Here is an 18,039-nt window from a genome sequence, read left to right on the forward strand (position 1 = left end):
GTGGCAAGTGAGTGAGTGCAGCCATTACTTGATCATTCTGTTAGGAACGGTGTCTCCCGCTGAGTTCTCCTATCTGTGCTTTGTATCTCTACATTTGAGATTGTTTAGAAATAATTTTATCTTATCTCATCTTATCTTATTCCATCTTATATTACTTCATATCATTTTCTTAAGTAATGTTGTCTATCTTCTCCCATCATTTGATCACTTATAACTATTTTACAATTAATTTATAATTCATTTTAAATCAACTGATATAATTATGACATTGTTATGAAACTAAAAGATAAATGATATTTCAAGAGAAAGTGTTGTTATGGAATGTAAAACTTTTTACTTATATAAGTGAATAATACCCATATATATATGAGTACAAAGGCGATTTATGTATAACTTAAGTCATAATTGACGGCTGAGGACGGTCAATTATGATGGCTAAGGACGGTCAATTATGATGGTTAAGGACGGTCATAATTGACGATTAAGGACGGTCAATTATGACGGCTAAGGGCAGTTATAATTGACGGCTAAAGACAGTCATAATTAACAGCTAAGAGAGGTCATAATTGATAGCTAAAAGTGGTAATACAAGTCGGTTTATAACACTCCCCCTTTGGATGACCATATATAAAGAATATGCCTCGTTAAAATATTGCCAAAGAAAAACCCAGTGTGTGACGTCCCCACCTCCTACATACGGACACGTGGAAATCAGGGCGTCGGGATGATGACAACACGGGTCACGTATCCCATCGCCAAGTGCTAAGTGTGTGTACATGCAACACGTGTATATAAAAATAACGCAACGGTGATAAAAAGTTTTCCAACTAAGTACTAGAATTTTATTCAAATACAAACTCACTTAAAAACAAGTGTACTAATAATACTACAAATAACCATCAAAAATATAATACCAATCAAATATAGGAAATTAAACCATAAGCCACGAGTGATCCTCAATCACTCCTCTGGTGAAGCCGCTTTCTCGGGTTTAGCCTCCTCGTCCTCTACATCAAAATCTACGGTATCAAATACGGTACTGCAGGTAAGTAATAATCCAAACACTACAAGATAAAAATATATTACACTCAACAATATGCATGATACCAAATGAACATGTCCTAAAAATCCATATTTTTCCACGCACGCCAAAATCTCATTTTGGCCCAAAACATATCTTTTAAAACAAGTTCTTGCCATTATCCCAGATAATGGTCCAAACCAAGAAAACCACTATTTTCTTAGAAAATGGATCACAATATCCTCTTATAAAATCTCGTTATTTTTTCAGAAAATGACCCATATCCAATATTCAAAACAAGTTCAAATTAATGCATGCACCATGATCTCTCCTATGGATCATCCGCACACTGACTCCTATGTCACACCGCAGGTAACGACCACGTATGTGACATCTAAACGAGCGATACCTAGTCTCTCGCCCAACGCGTACTTGGACTATGCATCCTCTAGTCCCCACCAGTAGAGGGACCACAGAGTCGACACGATAGCATTACCGTATCGTACGATCCGGTCGTCGCCTAACGACAACTTAAGGGATGTCAATCAGTATTTGACCGGTGCAAAACTGCAAGTGCACAGTATCGTAGTTTTATAGTAAAATAATAAGAAGAGTATCGTCCTCACGGATTGGTACCTTACTCTTGCCAAATACCAAAATTATGCTAATCTCAATTTTATCTAGAGGAACCGCTAAGGTTTTTGTAGTAGCAATTAAAACTAGATCAACTCAAGAGAAATAAGCAAAGAAAGTAAAACTGATGTTTGAAGATCAAATTCAATAGGGAAGAAAATTTCTAGGAAATCGATTTCACCATAATTCTTCACTATGCTTTTCTCATCCAGCTAATTTAACTTAAACCTCTTTTGTCTATTAGCAAATCTCTAATTCATCCAAAAGCCTCTTTCGATAGTCAATTGGAAGTGATTCTAGTTTATCAATTCACACAAGAGTAGGCAAATTAAATAATCAAGAACGCAATAAGACCAATGATTTAATTACTACACAGGTTCATACAAGTCTTTCGATCTCTATACTTACCTATGCTGAAATATCCAAGATCTACCCTATGATTCCCTCTTTCGATAGCAAATCACAAGATTAATAATCATCTAATCAATGGCCAGTTAATTAGAAGCAATAAATTCAGAATAAATCAGATAAACAAAGAGAGAATTTCATTAAATTAGCATGGACAAACAAGCATAGTTCGGAATTAGGTTACATCGTTTTCCTAGAAATTAGAAAATTTAGCTCATGCTAGAATTGGAATTCAACATAAACGAATTCACCATAATTGTTCTGAGAAGATGGGAAGAAGAAAATAAACACTGAAAAATCCTCCTTGCAGCCTCAACTGGTCGTCAAAAGCTCAAGGGAACGATTCAACGCCTTTCTCCCGTCCGTGCTCGTGTATGAATCCAACGTACGTGCAATAAATTGGAATTCCGTCTCCAAAACAAATGATTTGAATCCCTCTAGCTATGTTTTTCTCTCCCAAAGAGTGTTCTCCAGTCAAAACTCGCGGCTCTAGAGTGAAGAATGGCCTTTTATATGGTCCCACGGCGGAAAACCTAAAATCTGTCAAAATACGATGTTCGCTCGAGCGGGGTGTCGAGCGCGCGTCGAGCGTTCGACTCTGCCTGATTTCGCTCGAGCGGCCAATGTCTCTGCTCGAGCGATCTTCGTTTTTCAGCAACCCGCTCGAGCTCCCTGTCGAGCGGCAGTCGAGCGTTTGAATCTGCCTGAATTCGCTCGAGCGGCCAAAAGCCTCCGCTCGAGCGAACTTGTAAAATCTGCAATATGAAATTTTGCAAGCCATCAGTATTATCCACTCCCGAGTGACCAGATGAGTTCTACCGAGATAATACCTCATCCCGGATTGGAGTCATGATACACATGCACCCGAAAATCTATTTACATTTAAAAATCCAGTTTTCTCAATTTAACACATCTACATGTATGCATCATGCAATACAAATGGCAAGACACATTAAGATACAAATTAACCAACAAAACTCAACATCAACAATAAACAAACAACTCAGTCCACAGATCCATCCGACCTCCGATTCTTCGGATTCAATCCGGAATAACCAACCAGTCACAATTTATTGTAAAAGCAATAATATATTTAAATCTAAAATGAAGTTTAGAAAATACTTACGGCGTTATATAATAATTTTTGAAGGATCAACGAGCTGAAAAGGGCAAAGAAAAAACAACGTAACAGTGTAAAAACACTGTGGCCGTGGATTGTAAAATACTCACTTTTGAATGGCGATGAACCAAGACTTGAAATTGATAAGGAATGATTTAGAGGTATTTATGAAACTAGTGAAAGTGAGGGTTGGCTGTGGGTGGCAGCGAAAACAGCGGTAGAAAGCCAAAAATCTCAAAACAGAAAGTGAGGTCGTGGGGGCTGCTCTGGCAACAGATCGGAGCTGGAAATTGGTGGTTTAGGATGGCAAGAGGTCAATGATGAAGCTGTGAAGAAGTGGTAGCCGGAGGTGGAACGACAGCAGCAGAACGGCTCAAAAACTGTGCGGATTGGTGAGGCTCACGGGGTTTAACGGCAGCACGAATTGAGGTGAAATTTGGTGGGGATAATCACCGGTCGAGGGGAAGACATCTGGATGGGTGGTCAGTGGTGTAAGTCACGGCGTGAGCGAATGGTGGCTCTAGGCGGCTGAAGAAAATGGTTAAAATGGAGGAAAGAGAGATGCGCACATGGGGAGAAGAAAGCCGAAGGAAAAAGAGAAGAAAAAAAGAAAGAAAAAGAGAAAAGAAAGAGAAAGGAGAAAAATAAAAAATGGAAAAAATAAATGAGGTCCAGTTCTTACATCTCGAGTCTAGAAACTAATCCGACGAAAACAATTTTAAAAGTTATAAATAGAATAAAATAATTTAAACACCACATCTAGTTAAAATATAATAAATAACTAGTAAATACTAACAACATAATTTTAAATCAAAAAACAAACTAAAATAAATTAAACAATAATTTAAATTTAAAACAATAATTAATATTAAGAAATCTTTACAAAATAAATTTTACAACTAAATAAATCTAATTAAAATACGATAATTTAAAATAAAATAACCAATATTTTAATTAAATTAAATTACTCTTTCAATAAAAACACACGTAAAAACGGGTTATCACACAATGAAAAAAAAAATCAATGACGAGCAAAAAAGAGTACAACATTCATGTGTACCGCCAAGTGCTTTAAGATTGTCTCATTAAAACCCTGCAAAGGAAAACTCAGTGGAATAAAACCTTAACGAAGGAAAAAGAGAACTATCAGCACAAGTATTCAAGACATTTACTCCTCCTGAAAACTACATGATAGGTTTTCAAATTTCTGCATTCTAATCTTCTGCACAATCTCCTTACAAGTTGCAGTTGGTAATGCTTTAGTGAATAAATCTGCTAGATTATCACTTGACCGTATCTGCTTAACATTAATTTCACATTTCTCCTCATTAATTGCAATGATCTCTCTATGTGGATTTGAAAGATAACCTGCATCCACATATTCAATTAATTGTGGACTTGATCCATGTTAATAAAATAATCTCATATCAATCGTACCTTGGAGGTAATGAGTGACATGTTTAATACCATTCTAATGTCTTCGAGTTTGTATGGAACTATATCTCGCAAGTAAATTAGCTAAAATGCAATATCAGAACGAGTGCAATTTGCAAGATACACTAGGACTCCAATTGCATTGAGATAAGGTACTTCAAGATTAAGAATTTCTTCATCGTTTTCACAAAAATGAAATGGATCTTTCTGCACATCAAGTGATCTAACAACCATTGGAGTCCTCAGGAGATAAGTTTTGTCCATATAAAAGTGTTTCAAGACTTTATAATGAAAAGTCTTTGCGTTGATGCATCTCAATGTTATATATCAACTCTTTAAATGATGTAGTTGGTAATGTTTTGATAAACAAATTCGTCATATTGATTCAAAATCATTTTAATATTAAATTCACTACTCTTCCAGAGTTGTGCTATTCTGTAGTTTTTGTGAATAACATAGTTAGTGGAGAAGTCATCAAAGTTAAGTCGCCAACCTCCATATTCAACAAAAATAGTGGCCACCTTTTTAGACCAGACAAGCACCAGAGGATTTTACAACTCTTCTAGAGCTGTCAGGCGCCGCATGGTTATGATGCTACATCTCTTGTCTCTTGTAAAGATATGCTTCACGAGAGACGTTGTGAAGCAATAGAGATGTTTTGTCCTTCCTTTTACTCACCCGAGGATGTTGCTCTTATTATAGGAGCAGAGATTTATTTTTTTGGAAAGAGTTATCTGATGTCGTTTCATAATTAAGATTTTTTAGTGATCAATATTCTGCATCTGTTAGAACCATGTATCGCAGGTTATTAGCTAAAACGAATGAGGTCAACCAACACAATAATCAAATATCTTAATTGCGTTAGAAGCTTTCTACGAAGAGTCGTAAGAACAAGAAACTGAAAGATGAGAGAATAAGGCACTAAAACAGTATGCCCGTAATCTTCAGGATCAACAGTAACGGATATTTGAAGAAGTTCAAATACTTAGAGAATACAGACAAGTTGCATTTAATCTTGCTGTAGATATATGAAAAAGTCTAACTTTTAAGAGAATAGGGGCAAACTGCTTTTAATTTCATGGCCTAGTAAATAACTGTAGGATATATGTGTTTAACGTATCTTCTATCAATATATGTAATTTTATATTGTTTTCATAATTTTCTCTATAAAAGAAATATTCAGCTCATTTTCATTCACATTCCATCTTCTTTACTTTTCTGTAATTAGTCTGCATTCTTACTCTGCAATCTCTGTAATGACCCAGCAATTTTCTCATGATCAATATAGAAGATATTCTACACCTCGTTCACCAGTTGTTTCTACTTTTACCGTAGGTGCTATAATACAATACAAAAATGATCTGACTAATAAGTTAGATGATGATGTTATCTACGAGCTTGTGAGTCTCGATACCCGATACTCATCAATTATTATCGCATTTTCTCAACGACTACAATTTAAAACTTGTGAGATTGACAAACTCAACGAGAAAATTTCTATCATTCAACGACTTCTTCTGGAGTCTAATATGAAGGTAGGAGCAATAAATAAGAAAATAGGAATTTAAAATCTTTGCTTGACTCTTCTTTTTGATTGCCTACTCCTTTAGACAGGGATGACATGCAAATTTATGAAGAGCAGGATCATTTAAAGAATGAGGCAAAGAGTCTCAAATTTCTGTAATTTTATTTCGAGATAATAAAATAATATTTTACAAATATTCACGTTGTGTTTCTATCTTCTGGTAAATATTTTGTGTGTTCCATTTTATTTCTCCTTTAATCATGCACATTTCTTATAAAACTGTAATATGAATCTGAAATACTAATTGCATTTAAGATATGGTATTTCATAACTAATAATTTCATTCATCTCTCCCTCAAAGCCAAAAGGGTTTCTAATTTATATTTCAAATATTTATAATTTTCATGAGCTCTTCTGGAGCATTAATGATATTTAAATCATTTATATAAATTGCAATAAAAGCTAATTTAGATACTAAAAATATATGAAAAATTGCTTGTTTCACATGCGTTTGGATTGTTTTAGATTATATAGGGATTTTTGAAACTTGATATAATAAGTACTTCAGGACTATATGCTTTATGTATTTCATATCTAGTGATCAATATAAATATGTAGTTAATCATGCATACCCAAACTCTCGGTAACTATCAAGCTAATAAAAATCTCAATATAATTTTATCCACTTAAAAAACATATCAATATTATTTCTGTGAGAAACCGACTCGTAATTTATATATCACATTTTCATTTCCTTTATATAAATACCCACTGATATTCAACAAATATTACATCTTAGGTGTTTAGACTATAAGTCCATATGTATCACATTTTACTAGTGATATCCATTCTGCAGGAATTGTTTCTTTCAATTTTGGCCAATATTTTTACGTCGGTATTCTTCAAGGTTCTTGGCTAACTTTCTTCATTACTTCTGGTAATGTCAAGTGCTATCTTATATGAAAATATGTTGTTGATAACGATTTTATTTCCATATAGAATTTCTCCAATACTCATAAAATATATTGATATCTCGTTATTTTCAGGTACGTGTCTCTATTCAAGGAAAGACATTTCATGGAAAACCTCTTAAAGAGATACTCTTTAGAAGGATTATACTTTTCATGGGTTTTTATTATAAGAGAATTTTGTATAGAAAGTTTGAATGGATTTTATTACTTGTTTTATTAGTATGGACTCTTTAAGAGCACAAATTTCTTTTCTTTGTACTTTTCTCTTTCTGGATGCTTTATCTTTTGTATCAATAGGTCTCCCACTCTTTTAGACATGTCTTATGTTCATTAGACTGTTAAATTTCTTAATTGTCTTATGAGGACTTTAATTCTTGCTGGGATTTTAGCAGCTAGAATATGAGACATTTTTATCTTATTGCATATATAAATTAATTATTATCTAAATTTTCAGTTCATCTATGATAATCAAGATAATATCGAATTATTTCATTTTATTTGTTTCAAGCAAATTTTTCTTTCCGCTCATGGTGGGAGGACTTTATAGTAAAAGAATCAAAAGATTCTTTTATAGACGTCCATATGAAAATTATTCGATTTATCGTAATTGATTTTCGGATGATCAAGTTAATCACAAAAAACATTAAATATTTTGAACATATCACTTTTGATGCATTATAATATTTGATTCAATAGTTGTATAATATCATCTCAAAGAGAAAGCTGGTAGTTCTTTCAATACGAGTTTCTGGCCTGAAATCGTAGAAGTACTATAAAGATATTCATTACCATGTCCAAGCTCTTGGTTTTTTTTTGAAAAAAATGCACAATTTGCTTATAAGAATGATATAAATTCAATACCATTCACTTCATGGAATGATGTGGAACTAGTAGGATATAACTGATGGTTTATTAACAAAAACTCATTATTTTACTCAGCCACTAGAAGACAAGATATAAATTTAGAATATCTTATGAACTTTTACACTCGATATTTCTATTTCAGGAGCACATTTGAGGCATTCATTTTAAACATATATTCTTTAGTAACTTTTCTCTACACAATTTCAATTATGTAATTTCAGGTGCATTAATTATAACGAGCTTTTGGGAGAATCCCGATATTTTGGTACACGTATCATTTATTTAAACTATCTAACAGAATCAATAGATATTTTATTATGAAGTAATCAATAAAATTATTGGTTTAGGGCAATCCTTCAGGGATGCTCCATTTCTATTCCAAGATGAATCTTATCATCAATAATTCATAACAAGTATAAAAATAAATAGAACTTGTATATAAACTATGTGAATAAAAATTGACAAAAGATATAACTGAAATGTAAATTATGAAAATTTTAATTCATCATAGATAATATTCCCCACAGCTATAAATGAAAAATAAATTATGGGAATATTAATTCACCATAAATATAACTGGGATGTAAATTATGAGAATAAATGTAGAATTTTATCAAGTAATAATAAGGAATATAATCTTTAATACTCATCTTGGGAACTGCAAATAATATATTGAAAAACTTACTTGAAGTAAAAGACCACTAGGTTCAGAATCAACAAAATCTCGTATTGATAACGTGTTATGAAACTAAAAAAGAAATAATATTACAATAGAAAACGTTGTTATTCAATGCAAGACTTTTTACTTATACAAGTGAATGATACTTATATATATAAGAGTACAAAGACGGTTTATGTATAGCTTAAGTCAATTATGACGGTTAAGGACGGTCAATTATGACGACTAAGGGTAGTCATAATTAACGGTTAAAAACAGTCATAATTGACAGTTAAAAGATGTCATAATTGATGACTAAAGGTGATCATACAAATCTATTTATAATAGATATTTCATTAAAAGATCATTTCAATTTTACTTAACTAAACTTAAAAAGAAAAAAAAAAAAACCAACGCCATCCTATCATGGCGCAAGTTCTTCACCATTCCTTAGACAACTTGCACGTTCATCACCTTCTTTTATTTGTTAACCCAACGCATGCCACCAACAAATATAATTGATTTTCGTTTACATCTAAACTAAAATTTAAGATTAACTAGTTTGACATGCCATTTGGGTTTATACGAGAGTTATTAAACAAAATAAGCAAGCTTTTGTACAATAACTTAAACATTCAATCATAAATCAATCATTATTATTATTATTATTTTAATCTGATTAAAAATTATATTTAATCAATCAAACATTGTTCATATAACAAGTCAAGTCTCGGAAAGAAGTTGATATGAAAGGTTGGGTAATACATGCATGTGAGTTTAGAAGTTTAGATTAAATTGATAATAAGGTTTTATTTTTATTCGTATTAACGACCTAAAAATGGCTCCTTCCTTAATTCAGCTTGGAGGATTTTATAAGGTAATGAAGATATTTATCCTTGGGGGATTTATGCTAGTTCTTTTTTTTTTTTAATATTAAAAATAATTTAGAGATATAAGAAGAGGGGTGAAGTGTCCCGCATAAAAACCCCCCCCACCATAGTGATAGTGTTCAGAAAATAGATGACTTTCTTCTTAGAAAGGAAGGGAAATTCAACTTCTTCCCTTCCAATTCCTATTTGACAAGGGATAGAAAATTTGATACAACAATTTTATAGGAAAACATACTATTATATAGATATGAATAATACTAGATACATTTATTGATTGTACAATTATCGTGTATTTTTTTTTTTTTAAAAAAAAGAGATTTATTATTAAAAAAATTAATTTTTTTAATGTAGATCTCATATTTACTTATTTTTTTCAAAAGAAATATGTGTCATTTACGTATTTTATGATTGTTAATAATATTTATCTATATATTAATTTCGGATTATGTAAATGTTTTATCTAATTTATTTTTCCCAATCATTAGCATGCATTTTTTTTGGTCACTCCGCCGTCACCAAGCCAATGGGTCATTGCCATGCTAAAAAATTAGCATCAACAGTAGATCTCTATAAAATAACAAGTTGACGTTTGAAGATCTTGATAGGGTGCAATTCTTATGTTTCAAACAAGCACGGCAATAAATTGCAAGTGGTATGAGAATAGGTTCAAAGGTGGACCAGTCTATCCGACAATTATGTTTAATTGTTTATGACCTTTTTCAGGCTTAGACCTCACCAAGACCCAACCAAAACACTTGATAATTTATAATTCTGGCCCAGCTCATCTACCTATATCATTAGACCCACACTGCCAAGGCCTGACCCATAAATAAAAATTAAATAATAATAATAATAAAAAAAAGAAAACAAATGTAATTGCTCTGACTGTTAATAGGAATGTTCGGAATTAGGGAGGTAAATATAAATCGAAAAAATCAGTTTAGACGGGACCGACCGGAATCGGTTCATTTATTATAAAAATCTATTAAATAAGGTCAAGAATTGGTTTTACATTTTTTAATATCGGATCGGTTCGGTTCATATATTATATATATTATTAATTTTTAATATTATATATAATTATGTATGAAATAATATACTATAATTTATAACATAACATTTTAATTTTAAATATAAATATTTATTTGATCATATGTTTTAAATATAAAATATATATAATAAATATATTTTATTGCTTAATAAATTTTCAATATATTTCTTTTGATAAATACATTAGTAATAATAATATACTTAATATATTAAAACCGAAAAATTGGATCAAAACTGATAAAACCGAAAGTATTAGTTTAGGTGATAATCGATGCGTAATCGATTTAAAAAAATATAAAATCGGTGTTACCGTTTTGATTTTAGATTTTGTATAAAACTGGACCAAATCAGACCAGTTACACCCTTATTCAGAATGACTTACTTTTCTTTACAATAATTTTATTACAAAATGTCAAAACCTTCAAAATATTAATGAATTTATAGGTAAATAGTTTGGATTACTATTTATCTCCAATATAAATTTAAGTGAAATTATAATTTTAAGAATCTGAAAAATATCTATACAGAGGATTAATACTTACTTTATCCAAAAAGAAAAATGATATTTAGAGTCATAAAGTGTGTAACTGTCATGTAACATCTTTAAAAAAGTGAGTAAATACAGAATTCACATAAAAAAATAAAATTTTAATAATAAATTCTATTTTTTTAAAAGATTGCACAGTATTATGCAATCCATGACTTTATCTAAAATTACTCATCATGTAACTATCATTCCATACCATAAACTAAAGAAATCTAATCATATTGTAATATCCATATACGGTTCCATGCACCTGCACCTAGGCTTTCCAACATACAAAGATTTCAATAGTTAATATGCCAATTGGCATTATCTCTAATTTTTTAATCGAATTAAATGGTTCAATAAAGAAAAAAATAGATATAAAATTAAGGACTTTGCTAGATGCAGTCGGCTATACGGAATGAATAAAAAAAATTATAAAAATATTTTTTTTATGGTTGTACAGAATGAATACAAAAAAGTTATAAAAATAATTTTTTTTTTCATATAGGTCCCACATTAATTTATTTTTTTCAAAGTGACTGCATACCGACTGCATTTCCTGACTGCAAAAATCATTTCTCTAAAATTAAATGGTCATGTGAGTTTTACTTTACTTTATCCAAAAATTAAATAATATGGTGATGGCTTTTTCCAAGAACCTATACTAATTTATTTTATGAAAGAAAAATTTGTTGGAAGATATTCTAATAAATAATTGGAATATATAAAAAAAAATAGAAAATATGAAAAACTCGGGACAGGGGGAAAATGAAGCCAGCTTCTCGCATTTTTGGCCACCTTCTCCATAATCGTCTTTCTTTGATGCTCCATGCCAACCCCAGCGTTGAACCCGGGAAGGGATTTTTTTATTTTTATTTTTTTTAGCATGTTTTTGAAATTATGAAGAGCTTTTAATTTATTATGGTCAAGTGGGTGAAAACAGGGGACGAAAGAAATGAGTGGAGTTGGGGGATAATAAATAATTATTAAGTTAATAATCACTCTAAATAAATTTATATTCGTACAATCTTAATTCTCTCCTCAAAAAGGTAATTAAACAAAAATATCTCTCTCTCTCTCTCTCGACTCAAATACTCAAAACCCCACAGGCAACACAGTGCAGTCCCAACCGTCGCTGCTTTTCTCCATATTCCCACTGTCAAAGCCCTAGCCCCCTTCCATTTCCCCCCTTCCTTCTTCTCCTTTCCTTTCCTTTCCTTTCCTTTCCCACCAAGCAAACCACCCACCAACTTTCCTTCCCGGATCCCCATCCGTCGCATGTATTCACCACCCCGACTACTTCACCTCCAACCATACCCATCTTCCACTTCCTAACCCAGCCCTTACCACCAAATGAATCCCCCCACCCCCTCTAAGCCATCGCCACCCTCCTCCTCATCTTATTCTTCCCCACAAACCCTCCTCGCCCTTATCAACAACATCCTCTCCATCGTCCTTCTCTCCTCCCTCACTATCAAATCCTTCACCGGTCGCTGGCAGGTTATCCACTCCAAGCTCACCTCCCTTGGTTCCTCTCTCTCCTCCCTCTCCTCCTCCCCTCACTGGTCAGAAAACCCACTTCTCCAGTCTCTCCTCCCCTCCCTTCTCTCTACTCTTCAGCGCCTCAGCTCCCTCTCCGACTGTTGCTCCATCTCCTCCTTCTCCGGCGGCAAGCTCCTCATGCAGAGTGACCTCGACATGGCGTCCAATTCTCTCTCCCACTCCCTCCACGACCTCGACTTGCTCCTCAGATCCGGTGTCCTCCACCAATCCAACGCCATCGTTCTCTCTCACCCGGGCCCCTGTTCTTCCAAAGATGAATTGTCCTTCTTTATCAGAGATCTTTTTACCAGGTTACAAATCGGAGGAATCGAGTGTAAGACGAAGGCTTTGGAATCCTTGCTTCAACTTCTCTCCGACGATGAGAAATCCGCCAGTTTGGTTGCCAAAGAGGGAAACGTTGGGTATCTGATTCACCTGCTGGATTTCAACAACTATGGCCAGAACTCGATCCGAGAACATGCTACGGCGGCCTTATCGGTGCTCGCCTCTGCAAACGACGAGTCAAGGAAGTGCGTGTTCGAAGAAGGTGGTCTGGGGCCTCTGTTGCGGATTCTGGAGACTGGGTCAATGGTCCTAAAAGAGAGAGCTTCGGCTGCGGTAGAGGCCATCACCGCAGATCCCGAGAATGCGTGGGCCGTATCGGCGTACGGTGGCGTTGCGGTCCTCATCGAAGCCTGTCGATCTGGGTCTCTAGTGACTCAGACGCACGCTGTGGGTGCGATTAGAAACGTGGCTAATGTGGAAGACATCAAGAACTCTCTAGCAGAGGAAGGAGCGGTACCGGTACTAATTCAAGTATTAGGCTCGGGCGCCACAAGCTCCGCGCAAGAAAAGGCTGCGAGTTGCCTAGCCATATTGGCCTCTTCCGGCGAATATTTTCGCGCATTGATAGTACAACAACGCGGACTGCAGAGATTAATGCATTCGATGCAAGAGGTCTCAAACTCGGACACCCTGGAACCCGTTCTGCGGGCTATAAGCTCTCTTTCCAAATTAGATCCCTCGGCTCGGCTTCTGTCTTCATCGACCACATTCATTATACAGTTAGGCGAATTTGTCAAGCACGGTAACGTTGTCCTGCAGCAAATCTCGGCGTCTTTACTGGCCAGTTTATCAATCAGCGACGGTAACAAGCGAGCCATTGGTGGTTGCATGGGTTCCTTGGTGAAGCTAATGGAGTCGCCTAAGCCGGTGGGGTTACAAGAGTCTGCGGCTGAGGCGCTGGTGTCCCTGTTGACAGTGCGATCGAACAGGAAAGAGTTGGTGAGGGACGAGAAGAGCGTGATGAGGCTGGTGCAGATGCTGGACCCCAAGAACGAGGCGGTGTATAGCAAGAAGTTTCCGGTGATGGTGGTGGCGGCGACGGTGGGAGGAGGAAGCAGCCACGGGTGTAGAAAGAGGCTGTTGGCCGCTGGTGCTCACCACCACTTGCAGAGGCTGGCGGAGATGAAGGTCGCCGGTGCCCACAAGGCCTTGCAGAGACTTTCCGGCAATAGGATCATCAACACCATCCTCGGCAGGACTTGGAGGGAATAAGCAACAAAGTAACTAACCCCACCCGCCAAAAAAAAGGTGAAAAGGTTCGGAGCAGAGTCCTTTAGCATACAATTTTTGTTAAATATTATTTTATTTTTAGATTATGGCACATTCTAGTCCGTGAAAAGACAATAGTGCCCATCTGTTGTGGATAGTGGGTCCGGAACCCTGCTTTTGTGCCTAGGGCCTAAAATGGCAGCTTCTATTCCATCATCGTCAAGCCTTAGATTCTATTCACTTCTGGTACGCACGATCGACCAGTTTGGTTGGACCCAGTGCATCGCTTACTCATTTGTTGCTGACGTGCCAAGTCTTAGGAATCATGCCATTTGGTCACACTCAAAGGAACCGTGACAGTTTGGATCCCGGTGAGCAATAAAGGTTCAACTGTCTGGTTAAAGCTACCTCTGACTCCGTCACAGTCTAGATAAAAATTACTAGAACTGCCATCCATCTTGCACCGTACGTTTTGTCTAAACTGTTGACCCGTGAGCCGGTTGAATGTTGGACCATTGACTTAACTGCACGTCACATGTGTCACATTCATACTTAAATTTTTATTTTATCTGGTATTTTTTTTTCCTTGCATTATTATTTTGTATTGATTTTTATTACAGGAGGACTACATTTGGATTTTCTAACTGTTGGAAGACTTGGGAGCACTTTCTTGGATAAGCAAAGCAGCAAACAAAACACACTTCGTAATTCGTATACTCCAAACTTCTTTTTTACCTTGATATCTTAAATTAATTTTATATGTTAAAATTGAGAAAAAATTACTTATTTTAATATCATGTAACCAAAAAAAGAAAGCATGGATGCGGTTTTTTGGGAGTATCCTCGTTTGCTTTTCCTATCTTTCAATCTTATCTATTGATTCACCCATGGAGCTGTAAGACAGGCTGTGATGATTGTCATGTTTTTTTTTTTTGTTTTGTTGTATTTTTTTTTGTTTGATAATGTATATTCAAGAGTCCTTTTTCTATTGTAATGGACATTGGGTTTAGTTAGAAAGAGTGCAATTTTTTGGCGTGCTTTTTGACTGTCATAAGTATTGCAATGTGACGGTGGTGGTGGTGGTGGCGTAATCTTATCCCCCTCCTATTATTCATTTGTCTGGTTTGCTTTGCAGGAGAACTTGAGGGTAGCATCATCATGATGCATATTGATTGACATGGATGTGGTTTGTTTTATTTAGGGTAGAATCGGGCATCATTTGCAACCTATAGTACCTAATCCCAAAGCCCAAAGCTTTAGCAGCTCTAGATCTCACTTTTTTTCCTCTGTTTTTTGAGTATGGCGTCCCTACCTACCATTGCAATGGGTAACGGGAAGCAATGGCAATGATGGAAGTCTTTTGTTTTGTGATTCTGAGTTGGCCCTTTCATCAGATTTGGTGATGGTGAATAGATCCCTAGCTCTCCTCACGCTTTTTTCTTTTCTTTTCTTGTATAATGCAATTGGGTCCCTTTTTTCTGATGCTTGTTGAGTCTGCATGATGATCAAAGAAGCTCATGCCCACCAAAGCCCTAACCTTTACTTTTACACCAATCCAATCCAGTCTGCAATTATACCTGCTGGAGCTTCATCATCAATGATATACCATAAGATTTTTGGGAGTAGAATGTTGACTGTAGAAGTTTTCATTCTTTACCAGAGATTTTTGGGATTAAATAAGTAAATATTTGTTGGGCAGAGTGTGTCCCTTTAATTTTTGAGAATCTGGAAAAGGACAAAAGGAGAGAAGAATTGGGAAGCAGGGAGGAAGCCTCGGCGCAGATGGAGGGAAGTAAGGATGGACGCTTAAAAAAAAAACAAAGGGTGGGCAAGGAGTGCGGGTCCCAAGTGGAAGTTCACAGGGACAATAGTCACATGGGAAAGATACGCTCAGGCTCAGGAATAATGTTTTACACAAAACTGAAAACAAAATGGAGTGTGTGGTCCAATCCTTTCTCCCAAGTTCACATGATATAATATATATTGCTTGCTTGCTGGCTGGCTTGCCTCCCCCACTACTCCCTAGTTTTTTGTTCGGCACCCTGCCACGATGCAGCATCCGATCCTACCAAAGAAAAGCAAGTTACTTTTCAGACTCGTATTTCCAGTGATACCCCTCCCTTTAAAGCAACTGCGTAGACTATAGCTGTAAAGCTTCACGCCTCTCTCTCTCTGAGTCTCTCAGACACAGACAGATACATCATGAAGGTATTGTTCTCCTTTCGTCATTCCCACTCCTTTCCCTCCAAAATGAAAGGTTACAAGGGCATGTCCTGGGCCTTGTCGCTCCCAAACGCTGCACTTCCCAAGTTTTTATTTTCCATCCAAATTGATTACTGGAGAAAAATGCGCCAATTTATGCAAATGTCAAGCCCAACATATTAATTGGGAGATGGATGATCCATCAGCCATGGGTATGACCCCAGTGTGGTCCTTTTATTGTATGCATCACAGGGTCAATATCAAATAGTGTTCATGAAAACGTAAACAATAGCAGCAGACGAGCCTACGTGATTCAACAGAGAAGAAAATCCACCAACCAATGTTGAAAAATATAGCTATAAGGATGGATTTAAGCAGGACTGCTAAGTTCACCCTCTAAAATCCAACTTCCCGCAGGGCTAATTGGTTGCCTTTTTTCCCATTGAATTTTGTTACATACAAGCAAACTTACGTACTAATTTCCGTACTTATACTGATTTCTTTACATTCAAAATTTAAATTAGTATTGTTTTCGATAAAATTTACTATTTGACCAATCACATTATATTGGTGCAAATATTAATGCACAATTATGCTTGCAACTAGATTTTTGCTTTTCCATTATCCTGGCTGGTAAAGCCCTTTCGTTATTGTTCTTAAAATACACCTATGGGATGGTCAGTAGATGAGGGTTAACAAAAGAAAAACACAAAAAAAAAACACACACACACACCTCTCTAGGACAAAAAGATGGGTTTCAAAATTCTCTATGTTCATTCTTCTTATCCCGTGTTGTTGTCCATGTCCACCTTGTCGCCCTCTTCCTACCCACTCAGCTCTCTCTCTCTCTCTCTCTCTCTCTCTCTCTCTCTCAATATATATATATATAAAACGTTTGCGCATTGTTCAATGACAATGTTGCCAATATAGAGATGTTTGGAAAATGAGATGAGATTAAAATTTTATGAATAGTAGTGAAATGGTTTGTGAATGGTAGTAAAATGATTTGAGTTAAAATATTTTATTAGATTTTGAGAAAGGAAAGAAGAAAATGGAATAAAAATATTATAAAGTTGAAATATTATTACAATATTATTTTTGTTTTAGAATTTGAAAAGTTATATACATGTACATGTGTATATATATATATATATATATATATTTTGTTTGAAAGTTTAGAAAAACTGTAATGATTAGATAATGAATGGATGATAAAGTTAAACATTTGAAATTGAAAAGTTTTGTATTTGAGTGATGTTTAGAAATGAAATGATAAAAAATTTTGAAATAGTTTGTGTTCCCAAACAAACAACATTAGTGGCACTGGATGAAATAGGCCCCTGAAATTGCTCTTGTAATTCCGGAAAGAGGGTGGGGGGGCATCATGTACATATATGGGGTGGCCCAATGATAATAATTGTAAAAGTGGTTCGCCCGAAATAGGAGGATGGATTGCCCCGGATGATTTTGCTTTGCTTGCACCGTAGCATTACCTACCTCATGTACAAATCTCTATTGTTCGTTCGAGAATCACTTGTTTGGACCCATTGTCCCACAGTGGAAAAAACATGTATTAGGAAAAATTAGACAATTTGATTAGTTTCGATTGTTTGTACGAAGGATTCACAATTTGCAGTA

At 35.2% G+C, this 18,039-nt stretch overlaps 1 protein-coding gene across 2 annotated transcripts; it reads left to right on the forward strand.

Moving 5' to 3' along the window:
* The first annotated feature begins 12,180 nt into the window (after nt 1-12,180).
* On the forward strand, nt 12,181-15,248 carry LOC122303757 (protein ARABIDILLO 1). 2 transcript variants are annotated; one of them, XM_043115699.1, is made up of 2 exons: nt 12,181-14,246; nt 14,820-15,248. In XM_043115699.1, the coding sequence occupies exon 1, from the start codon at nt 12,457-12,459 to the stop codon at nt 14,200-14,202; it is 1,746 nt and encodes a 581-aa protein (XP_042971633.1). In that variant the 5' UTR covers nt 12,181-12,456; the 3' UTR covers nt 14,203-14,246; nt 14,820-15,248. The 2 variants fall into 2 exon arrangements, with proteins under 2 accessions (XP_042971633.1, XP_042971634.1); XM_043115700.1 differs by having other exon boundaries at nt 12,181-14,238.
* The last annotated feature ends 2,791 nt before the right edge of the window (nt 15,249-18,039 follow it).

This window comes from Carya illinoinensis, chromosome 3 (assembly GCF_018687715.1).
Source record: "Carya illinoinensis cultivar Pawnee chromosome 3, C.illinoinensisPawnee_v1, whole genome shotgun sequence".
Classification (NCBI taxonomy): Eukaryota; Viridiplantae; Streptophyta; class Magnoliopsida; order Fagales; family Juglandaceae; genus Carya; species Carya illinoinensis.